At 38.0% G+C, this 22596-nt stretch overlaps 1 protein-coding gene across 1 annotated transcript in view; it reads left to right on the forward strand.

Annotated features, from left to right (window-relative positions):
- Nucleotides 1–22596, forward strand: part of PDE11A (phosphodiesterase 11A) — a 464241-nt gene that overhangs the window by 236510 nt on the left and 205135 nt on the right. The window contains exons 6-8 of the mRNA XM_027866086.1: nucleotides 8462–8594; nucleotides 19433–19508; nucleotides 21964–22031. Of these exons, the coding sequence (XP_027721887.1) occupies nucleotides 8462–8594; nucleotides 19433–19508; nucleotides 21964–22031 (277 nt within the window). The remainder of the gene's footprint in view (nucleotides 1–8461; nucleotides 8595–19432; nucleotides 19509–21963; nucleotides 22032–22596) is intronic.

Genomic DNA, 22596 nt, shown 5'->3' on the forward strand with positions numbered 1-22596 from the left:
ACTGTGTGTTTTTAATATGCTTTGTTGTGATTTAGTTGTTTTTCAGTTGTATAAAACTCTTTGTGACCCCATTTGGGGTTTTCTTGGCAGAGATAATTGGAGTGGCTTAAACTGAAGCAAACAGGGTTAAGTGAGATGCAGCTAGTAAGTGCCAGAGGCTGGATTTGAACTCAGGAATATGAGTCTTCCTGACTCCAGGCTGGCCAGCACTTTTATCCACTGTGCCACCTGGCTGCCCTTTTAATATGCTAATATATCTTAATAAGTATTAAGGCAGCTAGATAACCCAGTAGATAGAGCCCTGGGCCTGAACTCAGAAAGTCTGGAATTCAAATCCAGCTTTAGACACTAACTTTGTGACTTTGAGCAAATCATTTAACCTGTGCCTGCCTCAGTTTCCTCAACTGCGAAATGATAAGATAATAATAGCATCTACTTCATAGGATTGTTATAAAGATCAAATGAGATAATATTTGTACAGCAATTAGCAGTGCCTGGCACATAGTAGGTGCTTAATAAATGTTTGTTCCCTTTCCCTTCCCCTCTAATGAGAATAGGGAAGAAAACAAAAGCTTTAGTAAAAGAACAGAAATATAACATTAACATTGAGCTTACTATATGCCAGGCACTATGCTAAGCACTTTACATTTATTTTCTCTTTTGATCCTGATCCTCACAACAACCCTGGGAGGTAGGACTTCTGCTTATATATACACATATGCAGATACGTATTCAAAAGGTGAATGAGCTGCTCCAGTAGAAAGTGATTTCCCAGTCATTGAAATTCTCCAAGCAAAAGCCTGATGACCATTTGTTGAAGTATTTTGAAGAGGGGAATCCTTGTTTCATTAATGTTGGACTTCAGGGGTAGGGAACCTAAGGGCCACAGGTTCCCCACCCCTAGTGAGATGGCTTCTAAGGTCCCTTCCAACTCTAAAATTCTATGATATGTGTACACATACATATATGTATACACAAATACATTTATACTCATATATGTGTGTATGTGTGTTTACATACATATGTAGGGCTGCTAGGTGGCGCCATAGTGCATAGAGTGCCAGGCTGGTAGTCTGGAAGACTCATCTTCTTGAGTTCAGATCTGGCCTCAGACATTTACCAGCTGTGTGACCCTGGGTTTAACCCTAACTCTGTTTTCTTCAGTTTCCTCATCTGTAAAATAAGATGGAGAAGGAAATGGCAAATCACTCCAGTATCTTTGCCAATAAAACCCCCAAAATAGTCACAAAGAATCTGACACAACTGGAAACAATTGAACAATGTACATAGACGAATAAATTACACACTGCCTCCTTCATGTATTTTGAATTTTATTATTTAATGACAATTCTTTCAGAGAGATTTTTAAAGAGTGCCAGTTAAATGGCTTTTCATGCAATTGTCTGTACTAAACCTTTTTTTTTTTTTTTGGTTTGTTATTGGCTATTCCAAAATCTGCAAAAAATAATAAAGACTTTTCCCTAAAAGGTTTTTGTTTGTATCTTTGGATTATATGACTTAAAATCTCCCTTCTCTTTACTACTTTACAACTCACCAACTTCCATATCTACCGTAGACTCATTGGCCTTAGTCCCATGGGTAGCTATATTTCATGAATACTGTTGTAAGTTTAATATGATAGTATTCTGTTATACCTGTGAAAGTAGATACATCTTTGTATGTGAAGTTCTCTTTGAAGTCAGTAGGCATGCCAAATGTGAACTATATTCACAGATGAATGAGAAACTAACGTTTAGTCCTTTTATTTAAATACTGCTTCTGGGAGAGGAACCCTAAAAATCCAGTGACTACCAAGATTACATTTTTAACCCTATAAAAGTGTAATTTCTTAGACTTGGTCTTCACTTTAGGTAGTAACAAATCATCTGATAGCAAGTCCTTTATGTTATCCAAATATATATTTTTTTTTTAACTTCCCTTTCCTTGAGTACTTCATCCAAAGATTTGCTATGATCCTGTGGTACTGGTCTCCACATTGTTCCTCATATCTCTCAGCTGTGAATTTTCACTGGCTATTTCCCAGGCCTGGAATTCTCTCCTTCTTCATCTCCAACTCCCAGTTTCTCTGTCTTCCTTTGAGACTTAGCTAAAAACCCACCTTCATCAAGAAGCCTTTCCTAGCCCCACTAATTGCTAGTAGCTTCTCTCTGAGTTGTGGTTTTTGTTGAGTCATTGCAATCAGGTCTAACTCTCCATGACCCCATTTGGAGTTTTCTTGGCAGATACTGGAGTGGTTCACCATTTCCATCTCCAGCTTATTCTACAGATAAGGAAACTGAGGCAAACAGGGTTAAGTGACTTGCCCAGGATCACACATCTAGTAAATGTCTGAGGTCAGGTTTGATCTCAGGACCTCCTGATGCCAGGGCCAGCATTCTACTCACCATGTCACTTATCTGCCTCTCATTTACTCTATGTAGATCTTGTATGTACATAGTTGTTCCATATTGTATCCCCCACTGGACTGTGAGCTCCTTGAGGCAGTGACTGTTTTTGCCTTTCTTTGTATCTCTAGCACTTAGCATATAGCAAACTCTAAATACATGCTTGCTGATTAAGAGCACCAGGTAACTCTAAGATTCTAAGTTGCAAGAAAGGTACTGACTAACGATTAGTAGCAGGGGCTTCTTCATCAGGAGTTTCCTATATCCATGAAATCACAGGGCCAATCCCTAGCCTGATCCATTTGTGCAAGGTACACTGGGGTCAGAAAGACAAAAATAAAATTGTCCTTGATTCCAAAGAGATTCAATTTTGCTGATGTGCAAGGAGTAGGGAAAAAGCTTGTAGGTAGATAAGCAAATACAAAATATATCACCAACACTCCTACCCCCCAAATCAATTAAGTCGCAGATCTATGGAAGTATTGCAGCACTCTGTTCTTAAAGTGCATTCTAGGAAGCAGAGAACTGGTTAGAGGCACATAATGTGGTGGCCCTTTTCTTCTAATCTTACCTCTGTAGATCAGCTTTGGGAGAGATTGTTGGGTAAAAACTCTGCTCTTGTACTATCAATTTGAGCACTGTGACTTCATTTTGAAATGCCATAGGAAAACCTTATTGGATCATGAATAGTTGGGAAAGGACTGATTTTCATCACCCTGGTGGCCTTTCACTAGCAAGTGAAAAATAACATGAAATACAGAATGTTTCATTGGGCTAAGAATGATGAGAAATCTCTTTCTATCTCTGGGGCATCAGAAAAGCTCAAGCAGATTTTGCCAGTAATTTCCTTCTATTGATAAATACTGCATCACTCTACAAATACTCTATTTCACCATCACTGGACTAATTTAGAGTATTCTAGGATCTTCTTCACTTCCCTCTGTCAGCCTTTGATGCAGTTCAAAATTATAATAACTCTCCTTACAGCGCTTTCTGTTAAGTCCAAAAATCCAAACATTGAATTCTTTGGTCTTTGGTGACTCTAACCATTTTGTTTTGTTTTGTTTTTTACTGAACTTGTGATTTCATCAGTGTAGGAAATTCCTCTAGTGACACAGATGGGAAACATCTTCTGTGCATTAGTCTTAGAAAGTTTCCTGGATATGCCAAAAGGTTAAGTGATTTGTCCAGACCACAGTTATAGGCATGAAGCAAAATTAGAGAGTCACCTCCTCGTCAGATGGAGTTTGGAATTTGTCACAAGTGTGAGCCTTAGCTCTTCTGTTATACCCTCTGAGAACACAGGGTCAGCTTTATTTTGTGATGAAGCATTAAAGGACTTTAGTGGGGATCTATGCTCCATAATAGTTTCTGTCCATAAATGTCATGTTAGAAGCTTGTGATAGAATCAACCCTCTGTCTCAGTTATGTATTTGATAGAAGGAAAGAATTTAGAACTGGAAAAAAACTTTAAAGATTCTACTCTGAGGGGTTTTTAACAGTCTATGAAATTAAAAAAATCTTTTGATTTCTATATTTAATTGCTTTCCTTTATAATTCTATGGATTTTATGCATTAAAATCTATATTTTCAAAAGAAGTCCATAGATAGGCTTTACCAGACCACCAAAGGGTTCATGATCTATAAAAAGTGAAGAGCCCCTGATCTCCACTGACTTGCTCATTTTATAGATGAGAGTGGGTGAGTAATTTTTCCCAATATGACCCAAATAATAAGTGATAGAGTTGGTATTCAAACCTAGGTACTCTAACTCCAAATACAATGTCTTTGCCACTATATCTTGCAGTCTCCCTTTAGGTGCTTTAATTGAATATTCTGGAGAACACAGGATCATAATCTGAAACTAGGACATCAGAAGATAACTAGTCTAAGCACCTCTTTTTCTATTTGAAGAAACCCAGGTTTAGGCATTTAAAAAAAGTTAATACATTTTTATTGTCTTTTTTTAAACTATCACCTAGATTTCCTCATTTTCCTTACTCTACCCCCTTTTAGAGCTATCCCTTATAAGAAAGTTTTTTTTGAAGGAAGAAAGGAAGGAGAAAGGAAAGAAGAAAGGTAGGAGGGAAGGAAAGAAAGAAGGAAGGGAAAATAAAGGGAGAAAGAAAGGGAGGGAGGGAAAGAAGGAGAGAAGGAAAGGAGGAAGGAAGGAAAAGATCAAAAGAGTTAAGAGAAAAAAGAAGTCCATATTTTTTATTTTGTTTTGCCCAAGTTCACATAGGTAGTAAGTGTTGTAGGTAGGATTTACCCAGAGCTCTTACTCTAATTCATGATTAACGTCATACCACCACATTGTTAAATAATGAAAATACATGCATATGTTTAAGCCTAATCATATGAGCTTAATAACAATTAGAGGAGTTACAATTCATTTTAGCTCCTTTGATGAGGATGGAGAGACAGAGAAACAGGGACAGAGAAAGAGAGACAGTGAGAGAGAGATAAAAAGGAGAGAGGGAGACAGAAAGAGAGATGGAAAGAAAAGGAGGGACAGAAGGAAGGAAGGAGAGAAGAAGGGAGGGAGGGAAAAAGGAGAGTAGGAGGGAAGGGGAGAGGGAGAAGAGGGGGTTTAGGGATTTTACTACTTTTCAGAAAATTTACTTTGTAAGTTATGAGATATGTACCCAGAGTCAAATTGAAGGCAATAAATACAAAATTAACTTTTCTTGAAGATAAAAGGAATTACTCTGAAAGATTTGAGTTCAAAGTTGGGTGGCTTTGCTTAAAAGTAGAATTGAGTAATATTTGGGGATATAAAACAGATGCAGAGGGTCAGCACACAACATGGTTCCCCAGAGTAATGAGGCAGCTCTCCCGATCTTCTTGGGCACTTATTCTTCCTGACTGTTAATTTATGTGCCTATGAAACTACATTAGATACTGTGGAGTTGACCAGATCATTTCCACAGACAGATAAATTAAATCATAGGGAGCCAATCACAGGAAGTCCAAGCAAAATATTAACACTTTGTCTGGCTAAATATTATCACAAACTTTGAGAGTTGGAAGGGACTTCTGTGGTGATCTAGTCCAACTCACACATAAAAGGAGTTCTTGCTATAACATGCTTGAGAAGTGATTGTCCACCCTCTGCTTAAAGACCTTGAAGGAGAGTGATCCCATCACCTTCTGATCCCACCACCATTCAAAATTTTTTTTTATTTTACTACATGGTTTTTAAAATTTTTTTAAAGTTTATTTTATTTTTAACTTATGGAATAAAACAAGCATTAGCATAACATAGTATAGTAAAAAAAGATAATTGCACATGAAACTGCAAATGTATTATGTACAACTTGCTATTTCTTTTAAATATATAATAAAATATGTAAACTTTTCCCTTTTTTTCTTCCCCCCACCCTAGAAAGAGCTACCATTAAACACAAATATGTACATATATATGTAAAATCATTCTATACATACTTCTATGTATCAGTTCTTTCTCTGGATGTAGATAGCATCTTCCTTCATGTGTTTTTCAAATTTTGAATAGGTCTAATGGTTAGGAAGCCTTTTCCTGAAATCAGTCCTAGCCTCTTTTCATCTTCTACCCATTGCTCCTGGTTCTGTTCTCTGGGACCAAATAGAGTGATCCTATTCCCTCCTCCTTATGACAGCACATTAACTACTTGAAGATGATTATCATATCATCCTCTCTACCTCCCCCCACTATACTCTCCCAACTCTGGTTTTCTCTTCTCTAAGTTAAATATGTACATACGGTTCCTTCAACCATTCCCCATGGACTCAAGGCCCTTCACCATCCTGGATGTACTCTTTTGTATGCTTTCCAGTTTAACAATATACCCATTTGACTATTAGAAATACTCTAGTTAACTACAAAGGACCTATGAAGGAAGACTATCTGCATCCGGAGAAAGAACTGGTAAATAGAAGTATGTATAGAATGATTTACATACATACATACACATATACATACATATACACACACATAAGTATTTGTGCCTATCAGAAGCCATCTCTGGGGGTGGGGGAGGGAAGAAGAAAAAAAGAAATATACATGATAACTTTATTATATATTCAAAAGGAGTAGCAAGCTGTACATAATATAACTGTAGTTTCATGTGTAATCATCTTTTTTATTATACCATGTTTTAGAAAAACTTGTTTTATTCTATAAATTAAAAATAAAATAAAATAAAACAATATGCCCACAGATACATCTCAAATCCTATTTCCTTTTTGAAACTTTCCCTGACTACTCCAGCTTAAAGCAAGCTCTTCCTCATCCTTCTATCACTCCTTAAAACTTATTTATCGCTTATCTTTGGTTCATGAATTATCATGAGATAATGAGGTAATACTAAGTGAGACAATGTAGGTAATATAATGTATATACATTGCTTTATGTCTTTCAAAGCACTATATAAAAGCAGTTATTATTATTACTATTAATGTGTCATCTCTTCCATTACCATGAACTGTTGTTTACCTGTTCCATTCAACTTTTTGTATATTTATTACTCATCTTTCCAAAGTAGATTGTCAGGCCCTAGAGGCAAGGAGTCATTATTTATGAATTCTGGTTGACTTGAAACAACCTAGTGAGAGTCTCTAACTGGGAAATGTGACTATGTTGAGAAAAGTTTTTTTTGTTGTTGTTGTTTTTTGGTGAGGCAATTGGGATTAAGAGACTTGCCCAGAGTCACATAGCTAGTGTGTGTTATGTGAGGCCGGATTTGAACTCAGGTCCTCCTGCCTCCAGGACTGGTGCTCTATCCACTGCGCCACCTAACTGCCTGGAGAAAAGTTATTTTGAGACTAAAAAGATTCATGCAAATATAACCAAAGTGCAGAGACAGTGAGGTGCAATGGATACAGGACTATACTTGGCACCAGGAGGTCCAGGGTTCATATCCTACCTCCAGTATCGACTTTATGACGTGGACAAGTCCCTTAACCTCTATGTGGCAACTCAGTAGAAGAATTTATCTACTAGTCACAGATGAACAGTGATATTAATTGGTGTGTTCTCATGGTACTGAAATACAGGCTCCTTCCTTTCTTATTTACAGTAACAGTCATAAACTGATTAGTTCATATATGATAACTCCACCACATTTGGGCTTTTGAAAATAGTCATTTCATTGTTCTTCCCAGGTCTTTGATATATATGACTGAGACAAAAGCATTTGTTCAATTTGGTTAATTAAATGGAGGCAGGGGTTGGGGGGAGAGTTAAGACACATCGTGATGTAGTAGTTTTAAATTTTCCTTAATTTTGGTTTCTTTAAAATAAATGTTATTGATGTTTTTATATTGTCTAAATTCCTTCCATACATTTTCCTTTCCTTGTCTCAGAAATCTATCCCATATAAAAACAACAACAAAAAAAAAAAAAGAAAGAAAGAAAAGAGGAAGAGGAAGGAAAAAAAAAACTTGGTATACTGTGATCAATCTTGATGATTATCTGAATTTTTTACTTTTCATCTGAATATTTTGGGCTCCTGTAAACACAGGCAATAAACCTCTGGTTTGTGCTGAAGGGGCAGATTACGACCAGTGTGGGAGAGCTTTGCAACATGTTGGCAGGTGCTGGGTGTGGTAGTGCATGTCTGCAATCCCTTTTCCTGAGGAGTCTGAGGCTGTCAAATCTCTTGGGTTTAGGAGTCCACAGTGGGCTAGACCACTTAGATGTCTGCATTAAGTGTAGCATGAATATAGTGATCTCCAGGGAGCAGGATTCCAGGAGGTTGCCTGAGGAGAGAACTGATCAGGTTGGAAATAGAGCAGGCCAAAACTTTTGTACCAATCAGAGTGGCCCAGAAGGAGTCTCTGTTACTTCTAGCCTGCAGAAAATAAGCACACCCAGTCTTAAAAAAAAAAAAAAAGCCTCATGGCAGGTAAGATCTTTCTGGGGTATTGGCTAATGCTTTGTTACTAACATCACTCATCCACTCTTAATTGTTATAGATAAGACTGTTGTGAAATGTGTCTGTGTAGTATATAGTTCACCCTTAAAGCAGGATTGATTGAATTCTTTTTTTTTTCTCCTTGCCAAACCCTTCTGACAGTTTCAAAGACAGCATGGAGAAATCTTCTTATTCAGACTGGCTTATCAATAATAGCATTGCTGAGCTGGTAGCTTCCACGGGCCTTCCAGTGAACATTACTGATGCTTATCAGGATCCTCGCTTGGATGCCGAAGTAAGAGATGTTCTTTCATTTCAATCTCAATTCGCATTGTCATATTGTTGTGTGCCGTGTGTAATAACAAAAGCTAATGTCAGACAGAAGAATGGCATTGCTGGAATTTATCCTTTCACTTTGACATCTTTTTAAGTTCAGAGCTCTAACATTTGCATTGGCACCTGAAAGACAGAGACATTTTCCAAATTCTGCCCTATTTCCTGGTAAGGTTGCTGCCATCTTTTTGGTCTAATGTTGTTTGTGCTTAACTAGGGAAAACTGTAGTTTAAATGCAGATAATTTAAATATTAATCAATCAATAAATAAAAATTTATGTAACACCTACTGTATGCCAAGCACTGTGGTAGGCGCCAGGAGAAATCAGGACAAAAGTAAACCAGTCCCTGATCTGATGGAGCATGTATTCTAGTGGAGGAGACAACATGTACATATATAAATATACACATGATCTATATAAGAGGAATCCAAGGTGGTTTGGGGAGAGATGACACTGGCAGCTATGGGAATCTGATGAAGACAGCACTACAGCTGAGTCTGAATGAATGAATGAAAAAACAAGCATTTATTAAGTGTTTATTATGTGCCGTGCACTATGTTATGTGCTGAGGATATCAAGACAAAACTGAACTCATCCATGATCTTGAGGAAATTATTTTCTAATGAGAAACAGAAAATACATATATATATAATATATGCACACCTATACACATATAAACAGTAACTCTATATTATACTGTTATGCCTATATATCATGTCATGCATATGTAATATCATATCATGCAATATGATATGCTGCTATATGTCACACACATGTCATAACATGCACATACAATATGTTGTTATACAACATGCTGTTATAGGTTAAGCTGTGATATACTTATATGTCATGTCATACATGTGTCACATCATGTGATAGTCCCACATGTTATGCTTCTACATACCATACACATGTGCACATGTCATATCATGGCATGTACAACACTATGCTGTCATGTAGTACCCTGTGTTATACACACATGTCATGTCATGCCATGTATATGCCATGTCATACATATGTGATACATTATTATACATTGTTCTATGTTAGATGTCATGTCATTTCATGCAATACAATATGCTGTTATACATTGTGCTGTGTTACATGTTATACTATGTTATATCTGTATGGCACACATATGCTAAGACATCTATATATCATGCAATGCACAATGATATGCTGTTATATATTATGCTGTATAATGCCATGCTGTTACATGATATGCCATGTTGTGCCTATATGTCATGTGTGTTATATCATGTACATACAGTGTTACTGTGTCACACATGTTGCATCATGTCACACATATGAAGGTCAGTTAGGTCCCATTTCACTCCTCTCCCTGGAGCTCTCTAGTTACCCTTATGGGAATTTGGGGGATGTTCAATCTCCCTGCCATTGGTTCAAGCACCCACTGATTTTTTAAAAAATATATTATTCCCCTCCATGCACTATCATCCAGTCATACCGGACTATTTGCGGCTTCATGCAGACCTCTGCAATGTCTGTCCCCCATACCTAAAATGTGTGACCTCCTTGCCTTGACCTTTATTCCCCAGTCATCTTTCTGTCATGTTCCTGTATTCTGGCCTTCACCTCTAACCCGGCCCTTCAGCTCTTCCCTGAGCCCCTGGGCTTCTAATTAGTGACCATTCACCATAAACAGCTGGCCCAGACCCTCAGTGTTGTTATTGCCTGGAGATCTTCATTCTGTGGTCCTGGCTTTTGGCCTCCATCTCCAACTGGGCTCTCCAGCTGTGTAGGCAGAGGGTCCTATGCGGATATATATGTGTACACACACACACATGTATATACACATGCATACATACATAAACACATATATGTAATGCATACACAACACACATACATGTACACATATACATAGGTGTATATGATTTTTTTTTTCCATATTAGGAACTCCGGGTGTGAAAACTCCTTCTAATGCAGTCATGGATTTTGCTGATCACTAACTTACCATGTTAGACATTTGTCTAGGGCAGTGCTTCTTAAACTGTGGGTCACGGCCCCATATGGGGTCACAGAAAATTTGGCAACATTAAAAGGTTTCTGAATGTGCAATGACCAAAAACTAATTCAAAATCAAATGCATAATGAATCCGAGGTGTTTCTGGTAGCGCTTGCCCATGTGGCATGGTGCAGCTTCACTGCAGCCTTAGTTCTGAACACAAAGCATGCACACTTTGCACTATGCATGCCAACATGCCATACAACACCAGCAAATACTGCCAAAATGCGAAAAAGAGTGGCAAGTGGAAAAAGTTTAAGAAGCCCTGGTCTAAGTCACATAAGAGTTAAGTGACTTGCCCAATGTCACACCGCTAGTATGTTTCAAAGGCAGAACTTGAGCCTAGGTCTTTCTTTTTCCAAGGCCAGCCCTCTGACCATTCAGTCACACTGTCCCTCAACAACAAACATCATAATAGCTGTCATCTAAATAGCCCTTTAAGGTTTGGGAAGCAGTGTACACACATTTATCATTTGGTTCTCACAATAACCCTAGGACTAGGGCTATTATTATCCCAACTTTATGGATGATGAAATTGAATTTCAGAGAGGTTAAATGTCTTATCCAGCATTGCACAATTCTAAGGCAGGATACAAACCCAGGTTTTTCTGACTCCTAAAATGTAGCATTTTCTCTAATCCTGCTTCACTATGTGATTCCTGTCCTTTAGAAGCTTACATTCTAATGCTGATTGCCACATATCAATGCTATCCATATATGTGTGATAGAGTATTAGTTAATACCACAGTCAATCAATAAGCACTTATTAAGCACCTACTATGTGCAGGGCAATGCACTAAGTGTTGTACAGGAACATTTACAGATCTTTATATGTTTATAGATATAGTTGAATTCAGCAACAAGCATTTATTAAAGGATTCCTCTGTGCTGGAAACTACTATATATTTTAAAATTGAGACATAAGATCTTTAAAGAGGATTACCTAGGTGCAAATGATGGAATTAATTATATCAATTGGACATAATCTTTGAGTCTTCCCAACATTTGATTAACTCTGATACAATTGGCTTCAAGTTTGATTTATGTTTTCTTAAGAATGGGTCTCCTTATCTCTCCCAAGCTGGAAGCATAGAGGGTACTAACATTCCAATCCCACTATTGATGATTATGAATGCTTTGACCTGTTCCGTTTCTGTCATGGTCCTGTTCATCTCTCCTTAGGCAAACTGGTGGCCCTTACAACTAGAGATTCACCATATAAATGCCCAACTTATTGCAGACATCTGGTAGGCATAGCCCATTACAACTCAGAACACCCAAGCTTAAGTGATTCACTAGCCTCGGTTTTCCTAGCAGTTAGGATGTACCACCACAACTTGCAGGTTTGATTTAATTTCACTGAGGGTAAGGGACTGTTTCTTATTTGTTCTGGATCCTCTGAAACTCCTAGAGTAGACTCTTTCCCAGACTATATGCATTGCAAAGATTCACTGAATCCCCAAAACACTTTGGCCCTATGATCTCAACATGGAAAGCCATCTTGAAGTTGAAATGAGCTCCTGTACTGTGGTATTAAGATGTATTGGATAAGTATCTTTTTGTCGTTTTGACTTTTGTGATTTTTCTTTCCTCCTGAGTTTTAAGGAAAATATATAGATGAATTATATGTTTGTGTAGTGTAGTGACTATTTTGCTGAGAAACTCTCCCAGTCATCTCCCAAAAGCCTCAATAAACTTTTCTGGACAAGCTGGAGAGCCTACTCTCAAGAACTAGGAAATCTTTGATTGGTATCTCTTGGTTATCAAGTAAATATATTGAATGAAGTATAAAACAGGAAAAATGTTGATCCCTCTTCCCTCCTCTCTTCTTCTTCACTCCCTCCTTCTTCCCCTCTAGTAGCCTGCAGGACAGATAGGGTATATGAGAAGCATCATTCCAGAGTGTGCTAAGGAACACATACAACAGTATCAGTTTTGAGATAAATGCAAGTGAGGCATCAAATAATGCAGCTACTGCTTTTTGACAAAAGATGCATTAGAGCAAGTGCAGTTTATGCCTTGAAACAACTTTTGGATAGCAAGATATGGGGAATTTAAATATGCCATCTCCTTGCTGGATCTACAGATCTGCTTTTAATATGTCATGGACTGATTAATTACAGCCATTTTACATTTGTGTCAAACTCACAGTCCATGACAATAAGGGGTGCTACCTACATTAGCTACAAAAAGAAAGGTAAGAACTCTCAAGCACGAAGGACAATTATTTTCTGTAGATTTGTCAGAAAGATTTCATTCTCTGGGTCCATTAGAAGAAATAGTGTCTGCAGACAGCAAAGAGTGGGCTAAGAATTAGGAAAACTGCATCTTTTCCAGAAATATAACACAATTACACCTTTGCAAAGGCTACCCCTCTATGCCTAGAGCATCCTCCCTTATCACCTCCATCCATTTCCTGCTGTTCCTCCAAAGTGTTACTTTCTATTGGAGATCTCTTGAGAGCCCCTAAGTTGTTAGCACTCTTTCTCTCTTTCTACCCCTACAAATACACAGTATTTACTTACCCAGATACATATGGTGTCCTTCCAGTAGAATGTATGCTCCTCAAGGGTAGAGAGGGCTTTATCTTTATATCCTCAGTACCTAGCCTAGTTCTTGTATATGAGAGGAGCTTAGTGGAATGGAATGTTGGGATGGGATGTCTTGCTGTGTATATATACCTTCAGGCTGCCATACAATTAACATTGGACCATAGTTCTACCGTGAGATGATTTTTACACTTATTTATGTATGCTGCTCTTTGATTTAAGACAAAAAGCATTTGAGGAAGGATACTTGGTTGTGAGAGAGTTTTTCCTAGTGAAAGATTTGTGTTTAAATGCTGTTTTCTAGGATAGTGAAGAGAAAAGGTTCTTGCCAAAATGGCTCATTACCTAACAAGGGAAACAATTTGTCAGCATAAGATTTCTCCCTCGTGTCTGGGAAATCCTTCCAACACATTTTGCCAGAGTGACAGCTGTCAACCCTCAGTGTACTCAGGGCCTAAAGTGACCTACAGAAGCAAAGCCCTCAACCAAAAGACCAAGCCCACCTTGTCCTTCCATATTTCCTTTGAAGATACCATGAAACGGGAGACACAGTGTTAAGTTCTTCAAATGACTTCACAAGTTAAAATACTATACAACCATTTTCTTTCAAGACAGAAGGCTAATGCAGCTGAAAAGTAAATTGCTTTATCCTCTTTGAGAAGGCCAGTCTTTCAGATGCCTGGCTGAAAATAATCTCCAGGGGAAGAGCTTGCCTGGAGATATATGGCACCTTTTGGAACTGTGCTAAGTTTATCTGGGAATGTTTGATTTCTCTCCTCGTCTGTGTCTGGGATACGTGCCCATAATTTTTCCTGGCTATCATAGCCTTGTTGTTGCTTATCAGTGGCAAAACGTAAGGCACTCTGACTAAATACTCAGGCATGCTGCTCAGATGTTTCAAAATTCTAGATCTCAGCACTGCTGGGAAAACTTCTTGCCTTCCTGTGTTCCCCATTTGTAAATTGGGAATAATACAAAACTGACCCCCCTGACCTGTGCAAGGATTCATTAGTTAGCAAGAACAATAGGCAGTTAATCTCTCTCCCCTATCCTACCAACCCCTAATGATGGGTCATTTCCAGCATCCTTCTCTTCCACTCCAGCTGTCAGAGCTGACAGAATGCTGATGGAGAATATCCTAGAGCCATGCTTATGGCATCTACTACCAAACTGGTCCTGTAGCAGGACAATTGTTTTCATCCATCTCATTTTGACTCTCATTAATGTCTGCTAGATGCGAGGCATTAGCCTTATGACTGTGGATACAAATATAGAAGTGAGATAATGTCATGATATAGGTTTAGGAAGGTTCATAATGCCAAAATCCAGTTCAAGGAAACACAAAGCAAACAAAAGGACAGGAAAGCAAGTCAGTTTTATTGAGGGGACATACTTAATACAAAATGAAGAACAGTCATGGTGTAAACTGATCCAACATGCTGGAAGTACCCAAGTCCAGAGATGCCTGGTGGGTTTTGATAAGGTTAATATCTGGGTTCAGCAGGACCAAGCACTGGGGGAAGGCAGCAAGGAGCCTGGACCTGGGACCGATGTTGATTCATGCTAATAGGTGGGGAGTAGCAAGTGAAGTAAGATTCCTGTAGAATTGGTGGCTAGTTAATATTCAAACTTCCTGCCATCAGGGAAAGGGTTTTTGGTTGTTAGTGGAAGCAGCTTGGTATTGCAGTGGGCAAAATGTTGGACCTGGTGTCAGGTAGACCTGAGTTCAAATCTAGCCTCAGACACTTACTGAGTGACCCTGGGCAAGTCATTTAGCCTCTGTCTGACTCATTTTGCTCATCTAACAAATGGGGGTAGTAATAGCACCTACTTCACAGGTTGTTGTGTGGATCAAGTGAAATAACATATGTAAAGCACTTTGCAAAACTTAAATCTCTGTATAAATGCTAGCTATTGTTATTGTTATTATTATTATTACGGCTTGTCTTACTATGGTAGGGTGACTCAAGGATTTTGAGCTTTCCTCAGGCCTTCATTTAGCAAGGTAGGGAGGTTACTGTCCCTGACCTTGGGGAGCTCATATTCAATTAGGCCCCCAAATATATCAGAAAATTTAAGGAAATAGAGTAGCCAACCTAAGAAAGTTCTGGTTCTCACAGGAAGTTCCATCCAGTGGAGACTCTCAGACATTAACAAGGTTCATTCAGAACACAACCCCTTTTCTTCCTCTCAGCTGCAGGATGGTTTGGATCTACTTTGCAGTCAAGTGGACTTTCTGATTACAGTCTTTGTTTTTGCTTCAATTCAATTGTATAAACACATACTAGTATGTCTAAAACACTGTCCTTGGTGCTGGAAATACAAAAGCACCGCCATGCCTTTGCCTTGGTATGAAATCTCCTGAGCTTCTGTCAAAGTACCTGAAAAACTATGCAGAATGTTAGTTTCTTTTGAAAAGGTCTTACACTTTTTACTTCATATTTTGTACAGAAAAACTAACAGATTTGGATGAAAGAAGTACCTATTAAAACATAGTTCATTAGAAAATATTTGTGGTGGCCCAGCCTCCATTAAAGTCCTGCTCTGATATGCCTCATCATAGTGTGAGAGTGACTCCAAGTCCTGGCAGATTATACCCATAGAGCCTCAGCTCTGGCAGGTTCTACCCTGTCAATAGTGTGTGTCAATTGAAGACTGACTTGATTGAGTGTGTGGAGGCTTTTTACCAGAAACTTGGCTACCAGGGGTTGAAATATTTTTGGCCATGACAACTAATGAACCCATCTACTAAGGAGCTGAGGTAAGAGCTTGCCATCTGAGTCAGCAGAAAGAGTATCTATCCAGATGAAGCCATGCATTTCAGATTGATTAAAGTATAGATACTGAATATTGGTACTTGATTAAATTCACGTATCATTTTAGTGTTTCCCCTTGAGAAGGTGTGTCTCCTGAGGACAAGGACTGTGTCTCCTTTATTCATGTATGAACTCTGGAATTGATATGTTATCATGAATGGGAAAGGAATAGAGGCTAAAAATTTGAGATAATAATAATGATATTGATTGCTAGCATTAGCATTTATATAGTACTGTAAAATTTGAAAAGCATTTTATATGTGTTATTTCATTTGATCACATAAAAATTTAAGGCATTTTAAATATATGCTATGCATTTATATGTATGCCAGTGCTAATAATATCTCACATTTATGTAGTCCTTTAAAAGAGCTTTACATATATTATCATCTTTGATCCTCTTAGAACCTATTGAGGAGATGTGATAATTATTATCCACATTTTACAAATAAAGAAATTGAGAGGTTAAATGATTTGTGTAAAATGACCTTACTGCTAAGTAGAAGAGCCCTGATTCAGTGCGGGTCTTCTGCCTCCAAACACTGAGCTCCTTCTACCACATTATAACATGATTTATTTCATCCTCTTATCTCTGTGTCAGGATTGCCTATTGCCTTTGTCTAGAACAGGGGTTCTTAATCTGGGGGGTTCACAAACTCTGATGGAGTCAGTGGATAGATTTCAAGCTATCCATGAATTAGGATAGGAAAAATAATTGCATCTTTGTTTTTACTAACCTCTAGCCAAAATTTATTATTGATGCTAATAATAAAAAATAACAATAACAATAGCATCTCCTCTCATTTTTCTGAGAAAAGTTATATAACCTTCACCAAGCTGTCAAAAAGGTGACACAAGAGCCCTGAATCTAGAAGGTTTATCTTGCTAGCCATCTTCAATTTTATTCCAACTAATTGTTTGCCGTAGACTAGGCCTTAACTATGTTGTTCAGTCGTTTCAGTCCTGTCTGTCTCTGTGTGACCCCATTTGTGGTTTTCTTGGCAAAGATATTGGAGCGGCTTTCTATTTCTGTCTCCAGGTCATTTTACAGATGAAAAAACTGAGGCAAATGGGATTAAGTGACTTGCCCGGGGTCAAATAGCTATTAAGTGTCTGAAGCCGTATTTGAACTCCAGAAGATGAGTCTTCCTGACTCCAGGCTGGCATTCTATCCACTGTGCCACCTAGATGCCTAGGCTTTAACTAGAGAAGAGAAATCAAGGGTTTGCTCCAAGGGACTGAAGTTTAAAAAGTGTAAAAATTTAGCGTTATTTCAGCAACAAGGAAAGAAGTGACTTTAGAGCCTCCATAGTATCACTACCTCCTCTTATGGAGTTACTATAGTAGCTAAATTTTCAATCAACCAGATTTTGTCTTGATTATTGATGTTATTGCTTTGACATCATGAATTACAATGTTAATTTAAGGACATATTTCATACTGCTTACCTTGGAGATTAAAATTGCCAGGTGTGGCTCTCCCCCTTTGTGGTGACACAGAAACATGTGTATGTGTTACAGTTACACCATTTACATTGGGCAAGTTTGGTGGATTCTTGAAGGCTAAGCTATATGCATGAAAACCTTCAAGATATGATAATCATTTAGTCTTCTTTCTTATAACTATCATGAAGCTCATTGATGGAACTCCGGAAAAGGAGTTGCCCACTAGGATGCTATGTTTAAAAATATTGCTATTATTATCTCCATTTTACAAATGAGGAAACAGAGGCAAACAAAGGTTAAGAGACTTGCCTGGTGTCACATAGCTAGTGTCTAAGGTCATATTTGAACTCAGATCTTCCTGACTCCAGGCCCAGAACTCTATCCACTGAGCCATCTAGCTGCCAAAGCATCTTATTAGAATTATCTGTAAAATATGTATAAATAAGCTCTGAATTGCCTAGAATACTCTCCTATGAACTTTAATTAGTGCACAAGTATTTGGTTGCTCATTCTTTTTTCATTCCTGGTTCTAGTCTGTCTTCCATTTTGGTGACGTTGACAAATAGAAGAGTTTTAGATAGGTGAACTTTTATGATACTGTTGCATGGCATAGATAGACAGCTAGCCTCTAATGCAGGAAGACGTGGGATCAAGTCCTGCTTCTGATACATAACTGTCTATGTGACCCTGGGAAAGGCACTTAACCTCTTTGTGCTCCAGGCATATCTGAAAGACTAAGTTATAGAGAAAGTGCTAGCCTGGGATAAGTTACTTACCTGGGAGTTCCCTGTATCAATGAAATCACGGATCCAGTCCCTATCCCCCTTATCTCTGTACCAGACTCTTCAGGTACCTTCATGTATAAGTAATGACAAAAGTGGCTTGAGAGTCATGTTTTGTAAATGCTACTAGCCTAGGCTTTATTGTTGGTGAGTCGTTTTCAGTTGCATTGGAATTTTCATGACCCCATTTGAGGTTTTCTTGACAGAGATACTGGAATGGTTTGTCATTTCCTTCTCCAGCTCATTTTACAGATAAGGAAACTGAGGCAAACAGAATTAAGTGACTTGTCCAGGGTCACACAGCTAGTAAATGTCTAAGGCCAAATTTGAACTTAGGGGCTCGAGTCTTTTCCAGACCCAGCCCTCTATCCCCTGAGCCACCCAGCTGCCTGTGCAGATAGCCTGGGGCAAAATTGTAGAATAGGTAAAGTCTTAATGGGGCAAAGATGCCAGAGGGTTCTTGGTCATGTTAATGACCTTCAGGAGAAGGGTACCATCTGTAGCACCTCTAGTTTTATTGTCTAATCTGATAGTAAAAATAACCAGTACTTTTATAGTACTTTAAAGTTTGGTTTACTTATTTGTAACAAGGACATGAACTATAATGACCTTACAAACATTTATACAGAGACAGATGATTCAGGGATAACTCCTACCTCAGTAACAATTTCCTGCTCATTAAAGTATAATCGATTTCATGTTTGTGGTGTTAATTATTTATAATGAATTTATATTCAAAACTGTTGCTGTCCTTTGCAAGTCATATCTTTCTACCTGGCAAGTAAGTCATGTATGTGTGTGTGTTTGTGTTTATATATGTATACATAAATCTATTTATATTTTGTACATGTATTTGTTTTTTATATATACATATATAAACATACACACGTGCATGTATAGACATATGTGTTATGCAAATATAATGCAGTTTGAGGAGAGGAATAACACTAAAACAACTCCAGGAGGGAGTGGAACATACAATTAGCCTTGAAATCTTATGAAAGGCAGAGTTGAAAATAGATGGTTGGGTGTACATGTATTTAAAAATTGATTTAGATATGGTATTTATTTTAAGCCTCTTCAAAAGATTTGTTTACTAGAAATTGATGGGATTATAAATCAGTAATGAATGGTTAATATATATTTTAACACTTTTTAAATTCTTTTTTTTTTATCCTAGGCTGACCAGATATCTGGCTTTCATATAAGATCTGTGCTCTGTGTCCCTATTTGGAACAGCAATCACCAAATAATTGGTAAGATACTGACATAAGTAGGATAATATTGTTCTGGAATCAAGTATTCTTCCTTTAAAGTTGGTTGGTATTATTGGTTCTTCCCTTTTTGAGCTCCAGAGTTCACCAATCTGAGTCTTATCCCATCTCACATTTTCATTCAGACTCCATGTAAGGAGTTCATGCTTCTTTCTGAGGAAATTAAGTGTTTGTCCATTCATTTATCAGCAAATATTTATTGAGGGCAAGGCAGAAATTCTTCATATACTGAAAATGCAGGGAAATAAGAGACATGCTGAATTAGTGCTATACCAGTAAGCATTTAGGTTTTTGCCAAAAAAAGTTGGATAGCCCACATATTCCTAAAGAAAGAGGGCACAGTAGCAGTCAGCTACTAATCTCTACATTCAGATGTACTCCTAATCTACTTGGCTAGACAGTCCTGCCTCTGGAAATCTCATCTGAGAAATCACCAAGCCTGGGAAGCCTAGTGATGGTACAGGGGCCACAACTGAACAAAAGCACTCATAAGATTCTTCAAACTAGTGCTAAAAGGGAGATATTGTTCTCTGGGAGTAATAGGGATTTTTCTTTTTTAAAAATCTCTAATTTCTAACTGTATAACTCTCTTACCCTGGGCAGCTGTTTTCCTCTTGGAGATTTCCATAAAATTTCCTCATTAAGCTCCAGGGGACTGACTGGTGCTAGCAATGGAATTCCATATTCTGACAATTAGTGCTTAGACCTAAATTTGAAAATAGATTTTCTCATTCATTTACTCAACAGAATCAAGTGTCTATCAGTACTATGAATACATCACATCACTAATACAAAACACTGAACAAGATCATTCTAGACAGCTAATTATGTTGACAGGTTACAGAATGTAGCACACTGAACCAAGACAAATAACCAAGTATTTTTTCCTATGTTGTGAAATCATATCATTTTAAATCAATAATGTATTTGTAGTTATTTCTAAATTGGAGCTGTAGTTTACCTAAACGTGGGATGCCTGAAGTTTTTCATTTAACCCCCAAGTTCCTAGCAGTATTTCGTGGACTTAATGTTTCTAAAGGTGTAAGTCATTTTCTGCAGGGCAGCTAAGTGGCACAATGGATCGAGTGCCAAGAGTCAGGAAGATTTATCTTCCTGAGTTCAAATCTGGCCTCAGATACTTACTAGCTGTGTGACCCTGGGCAAGTCACTTAATCCTGTTTACCTCAGTTTCCTCATCTGTAAAATGAGCTGAAAAAGAAAGTGGCAAGCCACTTCAGTATCTTTGCCAAGAAAACCCCAAATAGGTCACAAAGAATCTAACAACAAGAACTTTCTGATGGTAAGTTCAGTGATATGCAATATGTAGTCATTCTTGTGGATCACTAAGAGTAGAGTGTCATTTATCTACTGACCTCTGCCTTAGTTTTGTAGGAGGCCAGGGTTCTGTGGTTTGCTTGCTTGTAGGTTTAAGGTACACTTTTGTCTTGTTTCTCATGTCATGGAACACTTGGTATGGTATTGGGGGTGAACTTTCAGGTAAGGGAGCAAACTTAAATCTAAATCAAATAAGGGAGGGGACTGAAGCATTGCTTTACCAATAATGGCATTGGAGATTGGGACTAACTCAGGGTAGTGTGAGGCACAAATGAGATATTGGGTATAAAGCACTTTGCAAACCTTAAAGTGATACATGAATACCAGCCATCATCATCATCTTCATCATCATCATCATCATTATTATTTTTATTTGCCTGCAGTCACCAGACCTACAGTCTTGTAATGACTTCGTTCTCTGGGCCTTGTACTACACTCCTAAGCTCAAACATTGTTTATAAAGCAATATGGAGATATTCTAGTAAATGTTTAACTCACTTGGGCTCACTTGGGAAAAGAAATAGATATACACAAATTTTTAAATTTGATTCTGCATTATTAATACTTTCTTAAGTCTAGACAATCAATAAAACAATAAATCAAGCCCTGATTTATAGTGATTGCCATAAAGGTTTAAATACTTACACTGAAAATGTAAGCATGTTAGAGCCCACATCCCTGGGCTAACTCCTGCCTTCTAGGTTAACATTGTATAACAGACTTTTGTTGTACATCTGTATGTTTCAGAGACGTGCTTTGACCTTGAGTATATCTACACAAAAACCAACCATGCTGGAACAGACTTCTAGTGCTTATAGATCCTGATGACATGTGTTCAGGGAACCCTAAGGATGTTTTGTGTCTCTTTAGACTTCAGTGGAGCTCAGTCTGAAAACCATTGCTGCAGAAGCCTCAATGGGACCATTTGCCTCTCTAAGACCTTTTTTTTTGATAAGGTGCTCACATGGGCAGCATTTAAATGAAGCATTCAAGTATGTTTCAGTGTCTCAGGATAGACATGGGCTAGACCCCGCTATGTATTTTGGCAATACTTGGCTTTCTGTGTTTGATATTAACAACATGGTGTGAACTCTTTCAACAGGGGTTGCTCAAGTCTTAAATAGACTCGATGGGAAACCTTTTGATGATGCTGATCAACGACTTTTCGAGGTACAGAAGGAGCTTTGTAAACTGTTGGGGGGCTGTGAATGATCCAAACATAATTGTACTTGTGCCAAAGTTCTTTCAGAAACTGAAGTTAGTCGGGTCAGAGCATTATTGATGCTGGGATTTGCTTATCTGGATTTAGTACAATCCCTGTACATTCCATCTCTGCCAGGTATGGCCAGTTTCTCATAGTGGCTTTATCAGGTATGGTCTGGCTCTGTTGGGATTATCACCTGTCTCAGAACAACTGTAGAAAAGCACCAGGAGCAGTGGTATGATCATGATTCTATGGTCAAGTTTATTTGACAATAGTGTGCATGCCTACTTCCTATTTAATTCAATCTAATATACTCCAAAAAGCATATAACAAGTTTTTACTATGTGAACAGCATTGTGCTGCCATCAGAGAAATAGAAACAAATGGAGAAACCATCCATTTCTCTAAGAAGCTTACATTCCACCACTCCAGCATCTCTCCTCTTAACTTAATATTTCAGCATGCCCTCTTGTTGGAGGGAGTGTGTGTGTGTGTGTGTGTGTGTGTGTGTGTGTGTGTGTGTGTATACAC

This window comes from Vombatus ursinus, unplaced genomic scaffold (assembly GCF_900497805.2).
Source record: "Vombatus ursinus unplaced genomic scaffold, bare-nosed wombat genome assembly UNPS02014779.1, whole genome shotgun sequence".
NCBI lineage: Eukaryota > Metazoa > Chordata > Mammalia > Diprotodontia > Vombatidae > Vombatus > Vombatus ursinus.